The 14371-nt window shown below is 60.4% G+C and overlaps 1 protein-coding gene across 3 annotated transcripts; it reads left to right on the forward strand.

Annotated features, from left to right (window-relative positions):
- Window positions 1-553: 553 nt before the first annotated feature.
- On the forward strand, window positions 554-14270 carry SEMA6B (semaphorin 6B). Of its 3 annotated transcripts, none has more exons than XM_088017951.1 (17): window positions 554-792; window positions 1730-1879; window positions 2011-2134; window positions 3784-3844; window positions 3977-4039; window positions 4440-4541; window positions 4939-5029; window positions 5355-5474; window positions 5937-6025; window positions 8534-8751; window positions 9589-9720; window positions 10026-10175; window positions 10538-10720; window positions 10807-10953; window positions 11678-11755; window positions 11851-11909; window positions 12327-14270. In XM_088017951.1, the coding sequence occupies exons 1-17, from the start codon at window positions 669-671 to the stop codon at window positions 13283-13285; spliced, it is 2850 nt and encodes a 949-aa protein (XP_087874077.1). In that variant the 5' UTR covers window positions 554-668; the 3' UTR covers window positions 13286-14270. The 3 variants fall into 3 exon arrangements, with proteins under 3 accessions (XP_087874077.1, XP_087874079.1, XP_087874081.1); XM_088017953.1 differs by having other exon boundaries at window positions 702-1037; XM_088017955.1 differs by lacking the exon at window positions 554-792 and adding an exon at window positions 1204-1341.
- The last annotated feature ends 101 nt before the right edge of the window (window positions 14271-14371 follow it).

Raw genomic sequence — 14371 nt, forward strand, 5'->3', positions numbered from 1 at the left:
GTCCATGCTTTGTGGGGACAGAGTCGCCATGTAGGGAGATGGAAAGTTCTGGAGATGGAGGGTGGGGGTGGCTGCACAACAGGGTGAGTGTGCTTCGTGCCGCTGAACTGTGCACTTAAAAATGGTTAAGATAGTAAATTTATGGTATATATATTTAACACAATATAAAAAGAAAAATGTTTATTAAAAAAAAAAAAAAAAACGGACAGAGCCCCTCAGAGGCCGGGATGACCCAGGCAGGTGTTGTGGGGGAGGAGGCTGGAGTGGGGGAGGGCAGTGGCCTGAGGGTGGAGTAGGCAGCCGCAGGCTGGAGGCCACACTGGGGGCCTTGACTGCTATGCAGTGGCTGGGACCTAGATAGGAGTCACTGGGAGCCATGGGAGGCTGCAGACCAAGGGAGGAGCCAGGGAAGGAAGCTCTTAAGGAAGCAGAGGCATGTCCCCCGAACACGTGGAATCCGGGCATCTGCTGAGTCACAAATACTGGAAGTCCAGGGTCATGGAGAGGAAGCTCTGCTGGTCCACGCAAGGCCTTCCTGTTTTTTGGCCCTGAGTCCTCAGGAGGCAGGCACTCCAGGGCCAAAGGTCCCGACCACCTTCACCTCCAGGGCTTCAGAATCTTGGAGCTCTGAGGCCAGGACAGGGCGTGGTGATGTCCCTGCTGCTCAGATGGGGAAACTGAGGCACAGGGCTTGCCTGTGGCTTCCCGGAAGGACGAGGCTGCAGGCTTCTTACTCGGGACCTCCAGACTGCACCCCTGCTGGTAGGGATGTGGAGGGCTGGGTTCCAGAGGGTGAGTTCTGCTCACACTTCCACCAACCGATCATCACCGGGAGGGAGTCTCCATGCTGCACAACCCGGCAGGTTCTCCAAATTACCTTGAACAGGAGCGGGAAGCAAGCTCCTTTGAGGGGTAGTGAGGTGCCTGTCACAGAGGTATTCCAGCAAAGGCCAGAAAGCCTGGACTTGGGAAGGAAGTCAGACTCACGGGGGCCCCTCTGAGGTCCCCGGCCAGCTGGAACATTCTACGATTCTAAAGTATGGCAACTCCCAGATTGTGGTTTATAAAATTCTGAGAGACTGAAAATTTTTTTTAAGACTTTCATTTTAAGATTGTGGTTTATTTTTTTAAAGATTTGATATATTTATTAATTTATTTGAGAGCGAGCGAGCAAGCGGTGGGGGGGGGGAGGGAGAGGGACAAGCGGACTCCGCGCTGGGCCGGGAGGCCCACGAGGGGCTCAATCTCAGGACCCTGATATCACGACCTGAGCGGAAATCAAGAGTCAGTCGCTGAACTGACTGAACCACCCAGGCGCCCCAGGATTGTTGTGTTTTAATTGTAAGATTTCTTGAATATATGTTTTGAGATTGAATTATTTAAGTACGTGTTGTTAAGTGTTGTGTCTATCATTATCGTGATTATTTGTTTTTTTAATTATTTAATATGATTTCATTTCAAAGTCATTTAAATATTGTCATTATTAGTTTTTGGTTCAAAACCATTTCCGGAGCTCTCACTACGTTGTGGTTAGAAAGTCTTTCTGATAATTAAATAAGTGCTGGCGTTACTATTATTGCCGAGGTTTGTGTTATGTTTTATCATTACCCCATGGGGAGTGGTTTTTGGGTACTTGAAGGTCCAGGCCACTGCGGCTCGCGTGCGCCATCTCTCGGCGGAGGTCGGAACTGCAGGCCGCACAGCTCACCGCCAGGCCCCTCGCCCGCAGGTCTCACTTCTCGTCGCCCCGACCTCGCCATGCGGACCCCGCGAGCGCCCCCTCCTCGCCCGGCCCCATTGCTCCTACTGCTGCTGCTGGGGGGAGCCAACGGCCTCTTCCCCGAGGAGCCGCCGCCACTTAGCGTGGCCCCCAGGGACTGTGAGTGGGGGTCCCCGGGGGAGCAGGGGTCCGGAGGGAGGGTCTTGCTTCCCAACTGGGTCGGCTGCCCACTTCCCTCAGGGCTCACCAGACCAGGTTCACCCCAGCCCTGGATCACACCCCTCCCCCAGACCTGAACCACTACCCCGTGTTCGTGGGCAGCGGGCCAGGACGCCTGACCCCCACAGACGGTGCTGACGACCTTAACATCCAGCGAGTCCTGCGGGTCAACAGGACCCTGTTCATCGGGGACAGGTATGAGGGATTGTCGGGCAGAGTGCAGGGTGAGGTGTGGGGAGCTGGTGGTGGCATTTTGGGGACGTTTGCACGATGGACCACATTGTTTGGCTGGAGTACAAATTGGCATCTTTGGGGTGGGACTATATAAAGGGTGCTGACTGAGCTCCACTTGCGGTTACAGTCTGGAGTCTGCTATGGTGTGTTTGTAGGTGGGGACAGTTCTTTGGTCAGAATTCCCTGGGTTTCTATAGAAGGTGCTGATGTGGGGCTCTAGGGCTTCTCGGAGAACGGACATTTGAGTTGAGACCTGAGTGATGAGGAACCAGCCATGGGGACATCTCGCGGGAGAGGGAGAAAATCTAGGCAGAGAGCACAATCTATGCAAAGGTCCTGGGGCAGGATCCGGCCTGGTGTGTTGGAAGAACATTGAGGAGGCCCGATTGGCTGGAGCAGAATGGGTGACTGGGAGACGGGGAGGAAGGGAAGGCAGGGAGGGGACCGGGCAGGTCGTGTGGGGTCTTGGGGACCACAGGGAGGACATGGGCTTTTACCCCAGTGAAGGGGGAGCCCTGGAGGGCTGTGGGCAGAGGAGGGGGTCCTGACTCAGGTGCTCATAGGTGCCCTCTGATTGCTGTGGGAAGGACGGACCGAGGGCTGGAGCCAGGGGAACCAAGGCGAAGGCAACTGCCCTGGTTCAGGGTGGACTAGGGTGGTGGCCGTGGAGTGCATGAGAAGTGGGTAAATTCTTGGTAGACATTAAAGGCAGAGCTGACAGTATTGGCTGATATGTGGGAGGCGGGGAGAAGTGGCAAGTTGAGGGTGCCTCCCAAGTTGTGGCCTTTGCCCCTGGAAGGACAGAGTGGCCTCAGCCAAGATGAGTGACAAGGCAGGAGCAGGTGTGGGGACAGTCGGGTGCAGTGTGGTCGAGCTGAGTATGAGATGCCCGGGAGCCCCCCACAAAGAGACCTCCGGGATCCGCTGGACCCCCGAGTCTGGAGCTCAGGGGAGGGCCCGGCTGGAGACAGGACTGTGGGTGTCATCCTGCCATAGACAGGGGGGGAGAGTAGACAAGGCTGCCCTGGAAGGGGGCGGCTGGGGAGGGAAGAGGCCCAAGGACCCAGCCTGGGCATCGGGGGAGTGGTGAGAGACTGAGGGGCTGGAGAGGTGGGAGGGGAACCCGGTCCCCGAGGAGTTCCCAGGAGAAGGAGGGGGGCCGGGCCAGTGAGACACTGCACGAGGGGGAGGAGGACAGGGAAGTCAAGCTTCACCTTGACCAAGGCAGTTTCTGCGGTGGGGGCGGGGGGGAAGAGCCTGGGGAGACTGAGAGGTGGTGGGAGGGGCACCTGATGGCACCTGATGAAGGGCACTGGATAGTTCATCATGTTGGGAGTAGGCCCCCAAGGCCGTGGGGCGTGTAAGCTTGAAGTGGCATGTCAAGGCGTATGGGGTGTGCTAGAACCTGTGGGTCACTTTAGGACCGGAGGAAGCGTGTGATGGCACTCACGAGCACGCGGGGGCATGTTCAGGGTTGCAGTTTCTAGTGGCTGAGGCACTGGCACACCCCTGCACGTTATGTGTGGGACACACTTCTGCCGCCAGGAGAATGGAAAGTGGAGGCGGGGGGTTGGAGGCTCCCATCCTCACTAGCTGCACCTCTCCCCTAGGGACAACCTGTACCGGGTGGAGCTGGAGCCCCCCACGACCACGGAGCTGCAGTACCAGCGGGTGAGGAGGGGGCCCAGGTGGGAGGGGTGGGGGCAGCACTTGAGGCTCCTGCCAGGGGGCCCTGACACGGGCTGGGGAGCAAGAATTGGGCGGCAGGGATCCCGCTCCCCTTACCGCTGACTCTGCTCTCAGAAACTGACCTGGCCCTCCAACCCCAGTGACATCAACGTGTGTCGGATGAAGGGCAAGCAGGAGGTGAGTGGGACCTGGGCACGCCTCCAGCCACGCCCCAACCCGGCCCAGTTCGGGGCAAATGTTCCTCTGTCTCCATCCGCGGCTAGAACCCTCCTGTTGCCATGGCTGCGCCCCGAGAGCCTGGCCACGGCCCCAAGTGGTCCTTAGGCATGGCCACGCCCCCAGCCTTGGTCTTGCCGGAACTCCATCCCTTCAGTGGCCGCCGATGCAAAGTATTTCTGCGCCTTGGCGGGTTCCTCAGTCACTTGGAAGATCCAGTCCCGTTTCAGCCCCTGATGTGGTCCCTGTCCTGGCCACGCCCACACCTCCGGCCCCGCCCCGCAGCCCCTCCAGCCCTCGATACTAGGCACACACCCGTGACCACGCCCACCATGACTTCTGTCTTCCCGCCCCACCCCAGGGCGAGTGTCGAAATTTTGTAAAGGTGCTGCTTCTTCGGGACGAATCCACGCTCTTCGTGTGCGGTTCCAATGCCTTCAACCCCGTGTGTGCCAACTACAGCGTGAGTCTCCGCCCTTCCAGGCCCTGAAGCCCCAGGTCCAACCTCCTGGTCTTGGCTCACCTGCCCTCTGCTGGCCGGGCACTTTCCCCAGATCACGTCACCTCCTACGGGAAGCCTTCCTGGATATGCCCTCCTCGGCCCCTCACCAGGAGCTCCAGAGGAGGCTTCCAAAGGAGATCCGGGAAGCCATAGCTCACTTAAGCTACAAGCCAGTTATAGGATTAACTAGAATTGACTCTTAGACCGGCTCGCAGAACAGTACACTAAGCTCTAGAGAGTTTAAGTGGCTGACCAAACCACACAGCATCCAAGGTGGAGGCAGGATTCCTCGGGGGGGGGGGGGTGGCTGCCAGGTGTGGCCAGGAACGCTGTCACTCAGGCCCCATCCCCCCTGCAGATGGACACACTGCAGCCCCTCGGGGACAACATTAGCGGCATGGCCCGTTGCCCGTACGACCCCAAACATGCCAACGTTGCTCTCTTCTCTGGTGAGTGCCCCCAGCTCTGACCATCTGCTGGGGCCCCAACCCTGACCCGTGTGGCATTTTCCACTCTTGGAGGCGGGTTATTATGAAGGTGGCTGTGAAACAGAGAATCTCAGGCACGGTCGGCACTCAGCCAAGGTCAGGGCTCAGCTGGAGGAGCTGGAGATCAGCCTGGGCTCAGGCTTAGGTGGGGTCAGGGCTCGGTCTAGGGACAGGAGCTTCCTTGGGCTCTGGGCTCAGTCTTGGAAGATCAGGTTTTGACCCACCCCGCCCCTGGCCTCTGTGATGTAACTTCTCACCCGTTTCCCCTCAAATCACGCCCATCCAGAAGGAATGCTCTTCACCGCCACAGTTACCGACTTCCTAGCCATCGATGCTGTCATCTACCGCAGCCTGGGGGACCGGCCCACTCTGCGAACCGTGAAACATGACTCCAAGTGGTTCAAAGGTGGGGCAGGCATTCATCAAATCCCCCCACCAGAATAAGAGTCCCAGAGGAGACAGAGAGGGACTCCCATCTCATCTTTGGAACCTACTGACCTCTTTGAAGACAAAGCTAGAGGAAAGACTTCAGTTGGATCTAAAGTAGAACTTGCTGGAAATGGGTGGTTTGGAAACCTGAAATGGAACAAGGGGGATATAGCGGGAACTTAGCTCTTCAACACATGAGGGAAGAAGGTGACAAAAATAGTAGTAGATGTTGCTGTTTGTGGAGGGTAGACACAGTGATTTTAGGATTCGGACACCCAACACCCCCCCAAAAATCTTTGAGTCTATTTTATTTTGCCTGGGTAATTGGCCAATGTCCCCCCTTCACTGTAAAAGCATTCACCTGAGTTGATGTGTTCACAGCCCCGGAAACTCCATTTCTCATGTTAGGGGCTGAGTTCTGACCCCTCCTCTCCTACAGAGCCCTACTTTGTCCATGCGGTGGAGTGGGGCAGCCACATCTACTTCTTCTTCCGGGAGATCGCGATGGAGTTTAACTACCTGGAGAAGGTAAGGTCCTCTCTCTCCTACCCCTGAGAGGCACTGGTGGTGGGGCATGGAGCTGAGAGGCTCTGATCATGGGAAGTGGGGAGTAGAGGTGGATCCATGAATCTCCCCCTGGGGCAAGAGGTTCCGTCCTCCACCTCTGATCCTCAAGACCCTCCACTCCAGCCAGGACCAGGCCTCTGAGGCTGGAAGACATTTATGGAGCGGCCTTGGTGCCCACAACCCTGGGTGAGGTTCATGGGTTTGAAGGCAGGTAACACCTCTGGGTTCCAGTCCTGGTGTTGCTATTCACCTGTCCACCCGCCCATCTCTCAACCATTTATCCATCCTTCATCCGCTGTCCATCCATCTGCCTACTCACCCTCCTACTCAGCCACCTTCTCACTCACCCATCTATGTGTTCTTCAGCCCACCCATAATTCCATCAACTCATGTATCTATCTATCCATTTACCTATCTGCCAACCCATCCACTCAACCATCATCCATCTATCCATCCATCTGCTCATCTACCTTACCTCCCACTCATTTCCTTACTTACCCATTTATCCAGCTACCTGTGCATTCATTCATATACTTAACAATCTACTTATCTATCCTGTTCATTAGTTCATTCATCTCTTCATCTATCTGTCCACCCTTTGGTATATCCAATTGTCTACCCCCCCATAACTTATTTATCCATGCCAGTCAATATTCTGTCTATCCATACATCTGCTCATCCATTTACCCATGCATCCGCCCATCCACCTACCCATGCATCCGCCCATCCATCTACCCATGCATCCGCCCATCCATCTACGCATGCATCCGCCCATCCATCTACCCATGCATCCGCCCATCCATCTACCCATGCATCCGCCCATCCATCTACCCATGCATCCGCCCATCCATCTACCCATGCATCCGCCCATCCATCTACCCATGCATCCGCCCATCCATCTACCCATGCATCCGCCCATCCATCTACGCATGCATCCGCCCATCCATCTACCCATGCATCCGCCCATCCATCTACCCATGCATCCGCCCATCCATCTACGCATGCATCCGCCCATCCATCTACCCATGCATCCGCCCATCCATCTACCCATGCATCCGCCCATCCATCTACCCATGCATCCGCCCATCCATCTACCCATGCATCCGCCCATCCATCTACGCATGCATCCGCCCATCCATCTACGCATGCATCCGCCCATCCATCTACCCATGCATCCGCCCATCCATGTACCCATGCATCCGCCCATCCATCTACCCATGCATCCGCCCATCCATCTACGCATGCATCCGCCCATCCATCTACCCATGCATCCGCCCATCCATCTACCCATGCATCCGCCCATCCATCTACCCATGCATCCGCCCATCCATCTACGCATGCATCCGCCCATCCATCTACCCATGCATCCGCCCATCCATCTACGCATGCATCCGCCCATCCATCTACCCATGCATCCGCCCATCCATCTACCCATGCATCCGCCCATCCATCTACCCATGCATCCGCTCATCCATCTACGCATGCATCCGCCCATCCATCTACCCATGCATCCGCTCATCCATCTACGCATGCATCCGCCCATCCATCGACTCATGCATCCGCCCATCCATCTACCCATGCATCCGCCCATCCATCTACCCATGCATCCGCTCATCCATCTACGCATGCATCCGCCCATCCATCTACGCATGCATCCGCCCATCCATCTACACATGCATCCGCCCATCCATCGACTCATGCATCAACTCATCCTTCGACTCATGGATCTACTCATCCATTGATATGTCCTTATGGTCTTCTTCATCTGCCCATCCATCTATTCCTCCTCCACGCAACCACCCATTTATCCACTTACCCATCCATCCATGCACCCACCCATCCATGCACCCACCCACCCATTTATCTCCCATCTGTCCATTCATCCATATGCACATCCTTCCTCCCATCCATCCATTCATCCATCCATCATCTCCTTCATTATTCTTCTAACTATCCATCATTATCTCCTTCAAATTTGTTCATCTACCCATCCGTCTATCCACTCATCCTGCCACCCCTCCACCTACTCATCTATCCTGTTCCTCACTCCACCAGGCAGCTGGACAGTGAGAATTCTTCCCCATTTACTACTAGTGTGACATTGGGCCAGTCACTTCTCTTTCTCTGGTCCTCAGTTTCCCCATCTGTACAATGGGGATATCGGTCCCCTCCGTTGTAGAGTTTGGGAGGAGTGTAGGAGATGGTGAGGACTACGTGCCTGGTACATAGTGAGCAATCCGTAAGCACGTGAGATTTGGCCTGGGATAGCCACGGTTGTGATGACCACCCCTGACATCCCCATGTGTCTGCTGCGGAATGGGGTGCAGAGGAGTATGGTGACTAACTGGGGTCGCACAGTGAGCCAGTGACAGACTCCTCCCTCCTGGCCTGGGTGATGGCCAGTGCAGCCTGTGGGCAGCCTTCCCGGACTCAGGGCTCAGGCCCGCATTTTTTCTGCTGTTGCACCAGGTGGTGGTGGCCCGCGTGGCCCGGGTGTGCAAGAATGACCTGGGGGGTTCCCCTCGGGTGCTGGAGAAGCAGTGGACATCCTTCCTGAAGGCGCGGCTCAACTGCTCTGTGCCTGGGGACTCCCACTTCTACTTCAACGTGCTGCAGGCCGTCACGGGCGTGGTCAGCCTGGGGGGCCGGCCCGTGGTCCTGGCTGTTTTCTCCACCCCCAGCAACAGGTCAGGGGGCCCCGAGGGGAGCAAACTGGGGCACCGGGGGCAGAGGAGCAGGGAGCTCCCACATTCATCATATAGTCCCTGGGTCCTGGGCTGGGTCAGATTGGACTCCCGAGTGGCATGAGCCCCAGACTGGGGTGGGACAAACACAGCTACTGACCCTCCATGGCCCTTTGGTCAGAAGGGGCCAGATGGGGGGTGTCCTCATCTTCTGCCTTTAGAAGAGGGGGTCAAAGAGGGCTTCCTGGAGGAGGGGACATTGGAATGAGCCACCAGTGGGTGTGAGATGGCAGAAGAGGGAAGAGCATTCCAAGTTGAAGGAATAGCATGTGCAAAGGCCCTGAGGCTGTAGTGAGTTCCCTATGTTTAAATAATAAGGAGGAGGCCCCCGTGGCTGGAGAGGAGGAGGCAAGGGGGAGAGTCGAGGATATGAGGGCAGAGAGGTGATGAGCCACTGGGAGGAGCCTGGACTGTATCCTGAGAGCTCTAGGGGGCCATGGCAGAGTGAGGAGCAGAAGAGAGACAAGGTCAGATGTGCATTTTTGGAAAGCCCCCTAGGGAATGGGTTGAAAGGGGGCAAGAGTGACATCTGGGAGACTGGACGTCCAGGCAAGTGACGATGGGTGGCCACGGAGGGACACAGGTGGCCATGGAGGAGCCAGCCTGTGGTCCAGTCTGAGCCCTGCTGAGGAAGCAGAGTGACTGGAGCGGATGGGTGGCATCTCTGGCCCAGGGGACGGAACATCTAACAGCTTCACCGGGACAAAGGCTCTCCAGCACGCTTGTCCAAGGCAGTGCCCTCCACCAGGCTCACCGCTGCCTCTCCCCTAACTCCCCCAGCATCCCCGGCTCGGCTGTCTGCGCCTTTGACATGACTCAGGTGGCCGCTGTGTTTGAAGGCCGCTTCCGTGAGCAGAAGTCCCCTGAGTCCATCTGGACACCCGTGCCGGAGGATCAGGTGCCACGGCCCCGGTGAGAGCCCCCTTGATCCCAAACCAGGTACCCAGGTGGGGTGTCCTGACCCTAGGACGAAGGGCTGGGACTTCTGGGTGGATTTTTTTTTTAATTTTTTATTGTTATGTTAATCGCCATACATTACATCATTAGTTTTTAATGTAGTTTCCAGGTGGATTTTGTGGGGCTGAGTTCAGCTGTACCCATTACACAGATGCAGAAGACTGAGGCCCTTTGGGCAGGGCAGCAGGTCCCCTGGCAAATGAGAGCCCCTCTGTAGGGATGTGCGAGGCCACCCTGACCACCACTTCCTCCCCACCTAGACCTGGGTGCTGTGCAGCTCCTGGCATGCAGTACAACGCCTCCAGCGCCTTCCCCGATGAGATCCTCAACTTTGTCAAAACCCACCCCCTGATGGACGAAGCGGTGCCCTCTCTGGGCCACGCGCCCTGGATCGTGCGGACTCTAATGCGGTCAGTCCCCATGCATGGCTGGGGTCTGGTGGGGCAGTGGGTGGTGACGAGAGCCCAGGCCAGGGTGGTGGGTGGGGAGGAAGAAGGGGGCCACCTGTGGGCATGAGGGCAAGGGGGAGAGCAGTCCTGCTGCAGCCAGGCCCTCCAGACAGCTGAGTATGCAGCGACCTAGGGCCGCGTGGTGGGGACGGGGTGGTGGCGGGGAGAGAGGTGAAGGGGGAGACAGGCCCAGCCTGGGGCCCACCTTGGAGGTCTGTCTCTCTGTGATGTGCACCCGCCCGGCATGGGTGGTGTCTCTACACATGCCCAGGGCACCGCAGGGGCTATGGGACCAGTCTAACCCCTGCCCACCCTGGCGCCAGGCACCAGCTGACGCGAGTGGCTGTGGACGTGGGCGCTGGCCCCTGGGGCAACCACACTGTTGTCTTCCTGGGCTCCGAGGTGGGCACCGTTCTCAAGTTCCTCATCTGGCCCAACGCCAGCACCTCGGGCACCACTGGGCCCAGTGTCTTCCTGGAGGAGTTTGAAACCTACCGACCAGACAGGTGGAGTGGGCAGAGGTCGGGAGGTGGGACCGGTGGGCGGGGAGATGGGGCTCGCCCTCGAGTCTTGCCAATCTGCTCATCTGCAGGTGTGGACGGTCGGGCAGTGGCGAGGCAGGGCGGCGGCTCTTGAGCCTGGAGCTGGACACAGCCTCAGGTGGCCTGCTGGCAGCCTTCCCCCGCTGTGTGGTCCGCGTGCCCGTGGCCCGCTGCCAGCAGTACTCAGGGTGCATGAAGTGAGTGCCCCCTGGTGCAGGCTGCGGAGGTGAGGGGGAGGCAAGGGGAAATGAGCATGGGAAGCCGGGAGAGCCGAGTTCAAGTCCAGGGCCCAACAGCGCCCTGACTCATTGAGCGATGAGTCAATGAGCCAGGCAGAGGACACAGCTCGTGCAAAGGCCCTGGGGCAGGAGTGGGCCTTTTATGTTGGAAGAACAGCAAGGAGGCCCGATTGGCTGGAGCAGAGTGAGCGAGCGGGAGAGAAGGAAGAGGGGAGGACAGCAAGGGGAGTGGGGCAGTTGTGCAGGGGCAGGGTCCTGTGGGCCAGGGGGAGGCTTGGGCTTTCAGAGGTGGGAGCCCTGGAGGGCTGTGGGCAGAGGGCTGTATGAGATCTGACTGACATCTTTAAGAGCGGCAGGAGCAAAAGCTGGGGACCAGGGAGACAGCTGTCTCTCTGCCTTTAAAATGGGTGGCAAGATCAGATGTAAAGTTCTGGTACGCCCCTAGGCTCAGCGTGAGCCCTCAACACGGAGAAATCCTTCCCTGAGCCCGCCATCATGGCAATAATGACGCCTGGGCTCCCACTTGGGCAAAAGTGAACTGTCCTGCGCCTTATCTAGAAAGTGGGGGAATAAGTAGCCCCTAGCGCAAAGATTTGTCACAAGGACTCCTGGAACTGGCAGTCAGAAGTACCTTGTAGGGGACTGTGGTTGATGGACCCGCTGGGTCACCTGTCTGCTCTAGGAACTGTATCGGCAGTCAGGACCCCTACTGCGGGTGGGCCCCTGATGGTTCCTGCATCTTCCTCAGCCCCGGCGCCAGGTACTGGGGGAGAGGGCCTAGGGGAGGGTGTCTCACCCACCTGACGACCAGGCTGTGGGAGAGGTTTCTGCTGACTGCCTTTCTTACCCTGGTAGAGGCACCTTTGAGCAGGACGTGTCCGGGGCCAGCACCTCAGGCTTAGGGGACTGTACAGGTAAGCGGAGTGCGGGCGGGCGGGCAGGGGGGCTGGGGACCACCAAGGTTCTCCTAGTGCCCTTTGTTGCCCAGGCCCAGATGGGGGGGGCTGGGGGAGGGGGGTGGCCTGGGTCAGGGCATTGGAGGGGCAGGGGTCCCACTTCCAGGAGGGGTGGCAGGGGAGGGACAGAGAGAGGCCAAGAGACAGGCCACGAAGCCGACAGACAGACTTGGGAGAGGACACACAGACCCCAGCAGACAGACAGACGCCGAGAGACAGGCAGACAGAGGCTCTGAAAGGGACACAGAGACACCACGGAGCAGACAGGCCGACTTTGGAGAGGACCGCTGGACAGCCAGAGGGGCCGAGGCGGCGGGAGGCGGGGACCGGGCCGTCCCCCGCGGCCTCTCTCACGCGGCCCGCGCTCCCGGCCAGGACTCCTGCGGGCCAGCCTGGCAGAGGAGCGCGCCGGGCTGGTGTCGGTGAACCTGCTGGTGACGTCGTCGGTGGCGGCCTTCGTGGTGGGCGCCGTGGTGTCCGGCTTCAGCGTGGGCTGGTACGTGGGCCTCCGCGAGCGGCGCGAGCTGGCGCGCCGCAAGGACAAGGAGGCCATCCTGGCCCACGGCGGCGGCGAGGCCGTGCTGAGCGTGAGCCGGCTGGGCGAGCGCCGGGCGGCCGGTCCCGGGGGCCGCGGCGGCGGCGGCGGCGGCGGCGGCGGCGGCGGCGGCGTGGTGGGCGGCGGCGGCGCCGGGGGCCCCCCCGAGGCCCTGCTGGCCCCCCTGATGCAGAACGGCTGGGCCAAGGCCACGCTGCTGCAGGGCGGCCCCCACGACCTGGACTCGGGGCTGCTGCCCACGCCCGAGCAGACGCCGCTGCCGCAGAAGCGCCTGCCCGCGCCGCACCCCCACGGCCTGGGCGCGCGCGCCTGGGAGCACGGCCACCCGCTGCTCTCGGCCTCCGCCTCCTCCTCCCTGCTGCTGCTGGCGCCGGCCCGCGCCCCCGAGCCGCCGCCCGCGCCCCCCGCCCCGGGCGAGCCGGCCCCCGACGCGCGCCTCTACGCCCGGCCCGGCCGCGCCTCGCACGGCGACTTCCCGCTCACCCCGCACGCCAGCCCCGACCGCCGGCGCGTCGTGTCGGCGCCCACGGGCCCCTTGGACCCAGCCCCCGCCGGCGACGGCTTCCCGCGGCCCTGGAGCCCGCCGCCCACGGGCAGCCTGCGGAGGCCCGGCCCGCACGGCCCGCCGGCCGCCGCCCTGCGCCGCACGCACACGTTCAACAGCGGCGAGGGCCGGCCGGGCGACCGCCACCGCGGCCGCCACGTGCGGCCCGGCACGGACTTGGCCCACCTCCTCTCCTACGGGGGCACGGACAGGACTGCGCCCCCCGTGCCCTAGGCCGGGGCCCGACGCCTCGGCGGTGCCAGCCACGGGAACCAGGAGCGAGAGAGCCGGCCCAGCTCCAGTGGGTGCTCAAGACCCCCTCCCCACCCGCGGTGGGGGGGGAGCCCCCCCCCGGCCACACGGAAGCACAACGAGCTCGGCGCCCCCCCCCCGCCCCGCCCCGCCCGGGGCCGCGGGACACTGAGGCGGTTTGGGGGTGGGGGGGCGGGAGGAATGTGCTATGGATTTGAGGTTGACCTTCTGCGCGTGGATTTGGGTATGTTTTCCAATTGGCGTTTCTTTTGCAGATTTCTATCCAATTGCACAACTCCGTTCTCGGGGTGTCAGCCGCGGGGCTTGGAGGCGGCGGGACAGGGGAGGGGCCGCATCCGCAGACCCAACCTCCCCGCCCCCCCCTTTCCAGGCCCCTCCTCAACCCAGGCTCCTGGCGTGTGTGGGTGTGTGTGTGTGTGTGTGCATGCCGTGTTCGTGTGTGCAAGGGGCCAGGAAGGGGAGGGAGGTGTGTGTGTGTGTGTGCCCACGAGGGCTGCTGCCGGCGTGTGTGTGTCGCGGCAGGCCACGCGTGCAGTGTACCTGTCTGTGTGCAAGGCGGTGGCCCCAGCGGCCTGGGCGTTGGCTGAGCCGGCGCCGGGGCTTCCAGAAGGCCCGGGGGCCTCCAAGGTGCCGGCTAGGAGTTTGAGGGGGAGACGAGAAGGGGTTTCGGGCAGGGGGGCCGGGAGGGCCTGCCCAGAAGTCATATTGGCAGCAGCTGTCTAAAGGGCTTGGTGGTCTGGGGGGCGGGGAAGGCGGGCGGGCCCCACTGTAAATACGGCCCCAGGGTGGTCAGAGGGTCCCATGCCACCCGTCCCCTTGTGACCTCTCCCTTGACCTCCAGCTGACCATGCATGCCAGCTGAGTGGCCAGCTGAGTCCTGGACCCTCTCTGGAGTTTGCCTCCCCCAACCCCCTCCCCATCAATAAAACTGTTTACAACCACCGGCCCCCAAGGCTCTGGGTCTGCTCTGTCTCCTACCGGTGGGACTTGGACCACACTTGCCCGGGGCAGTTGGGAGTACTCCCCGCCCGCCCCCTGTGAGACTCA

The sequence above is a fragment of the Eumetopias jubatus genome, unplaced genomic scaffold, assembly GCF_037043125.1.
Source record: "Eumetopias jubatus isolate StellerSeaLion01/CBP00866 unplaced genomic scaffold, mEumJub1_p1.0 scaffold_1, whole genome shotgun sequence".
Taxonomy (NCBI): domain Eukaryota; kingdom Metazoa; phylum Chordata; class Mammalia; order Carnivora; family Otariidae; genus Eumetopias; species Eumetopias jubatus.